The sequence below is a fragment of the Atta colombica genome, unplaced genomic scaffold (genome assembly GCF_001594045.1).
Source record: "Atta colombica isolate Treedump-2 unplaced genomic scaffold, Acol1.0 scaffold275, whole genome shotgun sequence".
NCBI classification, from domain to species: domain Eukaryota; kingdom Metazoa; phylum Arthropoda; class Insecta; order Hymenoptera; family Formicidae; genus Atta; species Atta colombica.
This window is the reverse complement of record NW_017259376.1, coordinates 17193-24384: the sequence shown is the minus strand read 5'-3', so window position 1 is coordinate 24384 and position 7192 is coordinate 17193. Positions and strand designations below refer to the sequence as shown.

The window sequence follows — 7192 nt, the reverse complement described above, 5'->3', positions numbered from 1 at the left end:
TACCTATAGATTCATATATCGTTCCCTTAAAAAAAGAATGATTTTCGAATTATTACTATGAATGACTTCGGTAAAGAATTTATTGGTTATTTAACTAATCAAGGTAAAATATAAATTATTGATATTTTGAATTATATCTTTTGATGAGTTTATTCTAGATTATTTGTTATATTTTTGTAGAATATCAAAATCATTCACAATTCAAAAAGTGTGTTTTTTTAAAGATTATGAAACGAAATGATAAAAATATTTTAATCATATTTCGAGTATATTTTTTCGCCGCTATTTGAAAAAAGTTTTTTTTCCTGAAAAATTAATTTTTTGAGTTATTAATTATAATGAGGGAGCGATATCATATAACTATTTTAATAATCTTTTTGATGTATTTGAAAGATTAAAGATAAAAAATACATGATAAAGTGATACAAATATATAGAATTCGTATTCGAAAAGTATGTATAAATAATATGAGCATAATACGTTGCGTTCAAATGCGTTCAATTTACAGATAGAAACGTGAAGTATGCAACGCGCATGCTCGGCGGCCATGTTAGTTATAGCTTCTACGGAATGAGTGTGACTCGTGGACGCGTTCTCTCGCGAATTTTAATAAAAAATTCACAACATGTCCTAATTTTACATCGAGATTAGGAAGGAAAGTTTAGGACTATCGTCACGTCGTACTTATCCATTTGCAATCGTCTGCTATTACGTATTTTCGTCGCGATAACGAATTCTCGCCCGCCAAAGATTTATCGAATAAATCGGGGATCACACGAGTGATCGCACGACTTGTTAAAACAACGCACATGACCGGTAATGCAATTTATTATTTTATCATTTATTATGTATTTTTAAATCATATGCGCATATAACACATGCAAGTAGGTATCTCACATTTAATGATATCGCGATTGATTGTAACAATAATTTGTATTCGTGATTGTATATAGAACGTCGCGTTTCTTCCGGGAATTCGAGCTGTTGCAAATGAAGCGGGAAGAATTAGTCAAATGCTGAAAGGATAATTATACGGCTCAACGAAACGCTTGGTGAGTAAATTTGATTTATTATCATTAATGAAGAGTCCGTGTAATGTGATTCTTTAGATTTTTGCATGCTAAATGTGGTCATCTGTGATAATGAATTTATGTGTAGAATAATTGTTATGTAATAATAATAAAATTATAAAAAATATTAGTAAATAATTTAATTATTTAATATTAATTAATGATTTAAATCAAATAATTTATTATTAGAGAGAGAGGTAAAAATATAATAATAATCTCACAAAAATTTGAATACTTATAACAATACGAAGTTAAAAAAATTATGAAATATAGCTGAAAAATCAATTATAATGTTGCAGTTATTATTATCATTGAATTAATACAATAAAGTAGTAATAAAATAATTTTATTTGCAAATTGAGCATGAGATGGCTACATTTAATGCTAAATGTGATTAGCAATGCGAATCTACTGTTTGATGAATAATCACATTACTTTTTAAATATATATTGAATATGATGTACAGTAAAGATCGATGATGGAACGAAAAAATGCACGTTTACTATAATGTGCATTGAACATCGTACGAAATATTTCTTAAAATAACACTATATGAACAAGCGTAAAATAAATTATTTGAACATCGTGAGCAAAAAACCTAGACTCCTAGGTTTTTACTTTTCTGGCAGCCAAATTTCTGTATTTAATTCAAGCGCATTTCGCAAAAGAGCATTGCACTGCTCGTCCGTGAGCTTTTCGTTTCTTTGCTGCACTTCCTTTGCAGCTTTTAAATACCTATTTGAAAGAAAAACTTATTATAAAATTGTCGCACACATTTTTCATATTTATACTTCAATAGTTTTGTATTGCCATAATTAAATGCGTTAATTTTTTATTCGATACTTGGAGTTATCATTTATTCCAACTTTTTCGAAAAAAATTATAAGTTCGATTTCGATAGCTTTGAGACAGCTCATAAAAATTAAATAGCGAAGAATTAGATATCGAAGATTAAAAATTACTTTTGTATAGAAAGGACCATATTCTTGATTTCATTTTCAACAATTCTGGGTGATGGTCTCGTGTACTCCGTATTCTCCATATGTTCCGTCCGAATAAACGGACAAATACGAATCCATCCGCCTTCTCTTACGCAGGAAGTCCTCCAATCTCTGCCATTGTCCCAAATCGGCGGTGACGCATGATTCTCGATCGTATTTCCTTTATATCGATGTATGTATTTGTCCATTAACAGCTGGTTGTAATGACGCGGCCAGGTAGTAGGACAAACTTCCGGTTGTCGCAACTGAAAGAAAATAACAGCAATTACCAGCAAGATGTGTTATTTTTTCTTTTTTGAATAAATAATACACATTAAGCTTTCTCGATATTAGTATTAATCATTTTTATTTAAATGTTTAGTTTTTTTCTTGGAATTAATTTTTTCTTTTTTTATCGTAATTTAAAATATTATTTATGCAATTTCAATTGCACAAGAGACAAAAGATTCGCTCGCGATTACCGTGGCTTGGGTCTCCGAGGAAAAATTTAGAAAAGTTTCAGCTTCTCGTCCGAGTTTCGATCTCTTTTTCACGGAACGGCCGAACTTGGAAGACACTTCGCCCTCATCCTCCTCGATGCGATCGGGGGAGGACCAGATTGTGAACAGAGAAAGTCCGGTATTACATACTGGAAGACCCAATAAATCAAACAAATCATGCAACAGAGGTTTTTTCACTTCTGAATCAACTTCGCAGTCGTTACTCAAAGCCGGACTTAAGTTCACCTGGAATTCATTAAATTGTTTATCTGATTCAATTATTTTATTTTGTTCTTTCGAATTATTATACTTTATTTACCTCTAAGAGCCACGGCTTTAAATTTTCGTCAATCAGCACATCGAAGCCAAAAAATTCGAAACAATTCGAAGATTTAGGAATGCCTGCTGCTTGACTTAGAATTGTTAAAGTTACGAGACAGGAAATTCTCTGCCACAGAATCCAATCAAAATATCCTGACTGTTCGAAATATCTCCGCAGTTGTCTAAATGTCCATTTGCATCCTAAAAATAAAAAAAAATTTGTGTATTATTTTTAAATCTTCTTTTAATTTTTGCGTGCAGAATAAAAATATTAATAAAGAAGGTAGTTAACACATAAAAATACCGGCACCGATGCGTTCTTTCTTTTCCGAGTAACCTGGTCCCAGTTTGTTCAGAGAAAAATTTGTGAGATGTCGAAAGGGATCATCTAATCGCTCCAAGGAAAATTTTTCAGTGGCAAAACGAGCCAGACCTTCCTTGTACAAGTAAATCGTTAATGGGCGATACGATGGCACGCATACATATAAGCGAAGATCAAATTTGTATCCTCCGATTAGCAAAGGATTCTCGATATACCTTTGTACAACCGCAGCATTGTCATACGATAGATCGCTTAATTTCTGAAAAAATATATATTTATTATTTAATTTATATGATTTATATTTTGATTTCCATTTAAAAGCCTCACGCGAAATAAAAAGATTCCTCTTCCTTGACTTTGGCCGACCGGTTTGCAAATCCAAATTTTATCATCTTTCTCGCAACGACTACACTCTTCAGCCAATTTCGTATATTCAGAAGGCAGATTATATCCTACGGGACTAATATGATGAATAAATATCAAACAGAGATAATCTTACATTTAACTTGCAATTTTTTATTATTATATGTATATTTATATTTTATTGAAAAATAATTTTTGAAAAACTCGATTTTAACTTTATACGTTTTAATTGAAAAAATATTTGAAACAATTTCATTGAAGATAATAATTTTTATAGAAGAAAAGCTTTATGCTAACGCAGGCAAACTCAATTAAAAGTTTATTCGTATACCTGAAATCATATATCGCACCATGGACTTTTTTCATGCACTTTAAGTGACGGATAAGCTTATCCTTTCGACAGATGGAATTTCCCTTTGGTATCCGATTGACGAACTGTTCGAAAAATAATTCGATGTACTATTTGAGTAATTTTTTTTAATTAAGCTAATAGATAATTAGAAAAATTATGTGTAAGATAAATAGTTAATTTTAAATTAAAAAAATTATATAATTAATTAATTAAAACATACGAAATTAATTATTAAAAATGGATAAAGCGCCAAATATTATTACAAATGTTAATAAATCAAAGTTAACTTTCGTAGATAAACTTGGGAGAATCACAATGATTTGAAAAATACAAATTTATGTAATAAGGAAAATTAGAATTTTTCAGGAAAACATTGAAACAACGATTCCTTTGATCGTTGTTTACGATTTGAAGAGAATTCGAGATTTCACAAAACTTAGCTTAGATATTGCGTTATTACCTGGCAAGGGAATAATGGCCTGTAATGTGATGTGGGGAAACCGCCGGATCGCCACCATAAATTCCATCGATCTTTGAATACATTATTTTCACCGGCGTACTCGCGCCATCCCCTTTCCGTGCAAACCTACAAAAGAAAACATCCGCGATAGCGAAAGGATGGGATATTACGTCGACATTTATTCCGAAGGCCAGATATACTATTTATATAATCCGTCTCAGATTTCAATATACGTGAGTGCTCAAGCATTTTTTTCTGCTGTCAGACGACAACAACAAAAGCAACTAATCTTTTCTGTATTATTTGCAACAATGTGAAACGCTTTAAACGTCATGATAAAACGCAATCATTATTCTTGTGTGAGTATGTCAAAAGCACAATTTTGAAAAGACAGCGATCGATATGTTAATTTATATATTCTTATCTCACATATTGACAGATTTATAACAATTTAAAATTAAATTGCGTAATTTTAAAGTAAGCTGCTCGCGTAGAATGAACACGTTGGATGAAAATAGTTTTATCGATGCAATCGATTTCTAGATATATAAATATTCTCACAAATAAATTCATAGAGAGTAAATTCTCGACTTATTTTAGAATCTTGCTAAATATGCGCTTATACCAGGGGTTATAACCGAAATATCATAATCAATATCTATTTAATTCACACGCTGTACATAGATGTGTTGCATCGATTTCTCTATTTGACCAAATTGATAGAGTGTAACCACTTTCAGTTTGGTAACCGAAAGTGCATTCCTTAATTCCAGATATCTACGCATTCTGAAGTTTCAAAACTTTCGAGGGTGAGGCACGAAAATAGCGACTACCGCCCTTGATTTATTGTCGTGTTATTAGAACATTAGGAATGACTGCTTATATCAAAACGAACCAAGGCCTCTGATTATAATTAAATCGGCATGCACGACATATCTCTTTAATTGAAAAATTTATTTTTGAACCATCTCATAAAATTCACATTTTTTAGAAACAAGGTTTATATACTTATAAACTTAAAAGATTTTATAGCTTATCATTATTTTCGACTCTACAGTGATTTAAAAGTAACCTCTAATTACGCGCATAATTAGAGATTACTTCTAAATAAATTTACGAAGTAATCGATCGCACGTTGTGTGAAACACAATTGAGCTTTCGTAGCTTCAAAGTAACTCATTTTAGCATACATTTATGCAAACTATCGTATAAGTCACGAATTACGTATTATTATTGGCAAACTTCCATTTTTTAAGTCTTTTTTTCTCGAATATCCAATTTTTTTGCTCTCTTTTAACTTTTCATTAATGATCAAAGACAAACAAATGATTTAATAAATAAACGAACTGGATGAAAAAAATTAGATTTTATTTAAATAATAACATGCGAATTTTTGAACGAGTCTTAATTAATAAATTACGCGAATTCAAAGTAAATGCGAAGTCTAATTATGTGACAGCGAATCCATTTGCAAAAAATTATTTCGACTGACGTGGAATTTTTATTACTTTTGACTAATTGCAAAACATGTTAACTTTTGCGCTACATTATCAATACATTTATTAATGTTTCTTCTATCATATATTTAAAAGAAAATATCAAGAAGAAATAATATCAATTAAAGAACAATGTCTGATATTTTTTTTAAATCTTATCACTTCTTTTAATAATAATTTAATATTTACACAGGATGTATTTTGATTTTTAATGTAAATTTCAAATAAAAGATTCAGGATTTATTTTTTAAATTAAAATATTGAGGAAATAATAACTTCTCTTACAGAAATCTAATTTAATTTTGAAAATTATTTATTTTGAACAGTAGTGTTTTTAATATTCAAAAAATAAGTAGTAGATTCTTCCGGTATTAAATTTTTGTAAGAATTGTACATTATTAGCGGTTAAAAATATTTAATTGTATTAAATAGATTAAATTGCAAGATTTTATTTACATAAATTCGACTTTATCTTCTCGATAATTATTGATTTAATTATTGAATATAAAAAGATACATTCCAAATGAAAGAATCAACTGTTAAAATTCAATTGTAAGATAACTAAACTTATACTTAGTGTTTGGACTTAATACTTGTTAATCACTTTTTGTAATGTATATAACAGAGCAAACCAATAGTTATAAAATATGAAATAATACGGAGATCACAAATCTCGCGCCGGAAATTTTCACGAAGTTCAACTTATTGTTAGTTCTTTAGTTTTCTATTTTTGTTTTTTACCATTGCATGTCGCACTTATATCTAATCATCGCGTCTAAAAGTGGCAAGTGCACGCAGAGGCGCGTTGCGGTATGCATGTATGTATCGCATACCTTGAAAAGTATTTGGTTCAAGGGCGCTAAGTTTGTAAGCATGCCGTATAATAAATTCTAAGGGACATAAAAAAATTAAAGCTAGAGAGGGCCTATCTCCGCGTTTACCGCGATATATTACATTACATTATCTGTCGAAGCCGACGACCTTTCGCGTCGAATCGTATCGATTATCCGCAATCCATCGCGCGGCAACGCGTACAGCCGCGTTTTGGCATTTGTACGCCGAATGAATGACGTGCAGATTTACAATCGGATTATAATTAGTCTATGATTTAAATTGTGCTTTATTGAGAACTTCATCGACGATCGTTTCTGAGAGAATTTCTGTAAGAATTTCATCTAAATCAATTATACCTGTACAAGTAGATGCGGTCCGGTACCGTTGTCATTTAGTCTGAACACAAAAGGCCCTTCCATACATTTTACTGCCATGCCGAAGCATCGTATTCTTTTTGAGATACAACGAACTTCCGGTTTAATTACGTCGATATT

At 30.7% G+C, this 7192-nt stretch overlaps 1 protein-coding gene across 1 annotated transcript; it reads right to left on the bottom strand.

Annotated features, from left to right (window-relative positions):
* Positions 1 to 1544: 1544 nt before the first annotated feature.
* On the bottom strand, positions 1545 to 7192 carry LOC108689724 (probable tubulin polyglutamylase TTLL2). The gene is made up of 9 exons (XM_018196631.1): positions 7055 to 7192; positions 4369 to 4494; positions 3888 to 3991; positions 3521 to 3653; positions 3176 to 3452; positions 2870 to 3072; positions 2533 to 2796; positions 2033 to 2316; positions 1545 to 1805 (listed from the first exon to the last, which is right to left on the bottom strand). Exons 1-9 carry the CDS (start codon positions 7130 to 7132, stop codon positions 1685 to 1687), a joined length of 1590 nt encoding a protein of 529 aa, XP_018052120.1. The 5' UTR covers positions 7133 to 7192; the 3' UTR covers positions 1545 to 1684.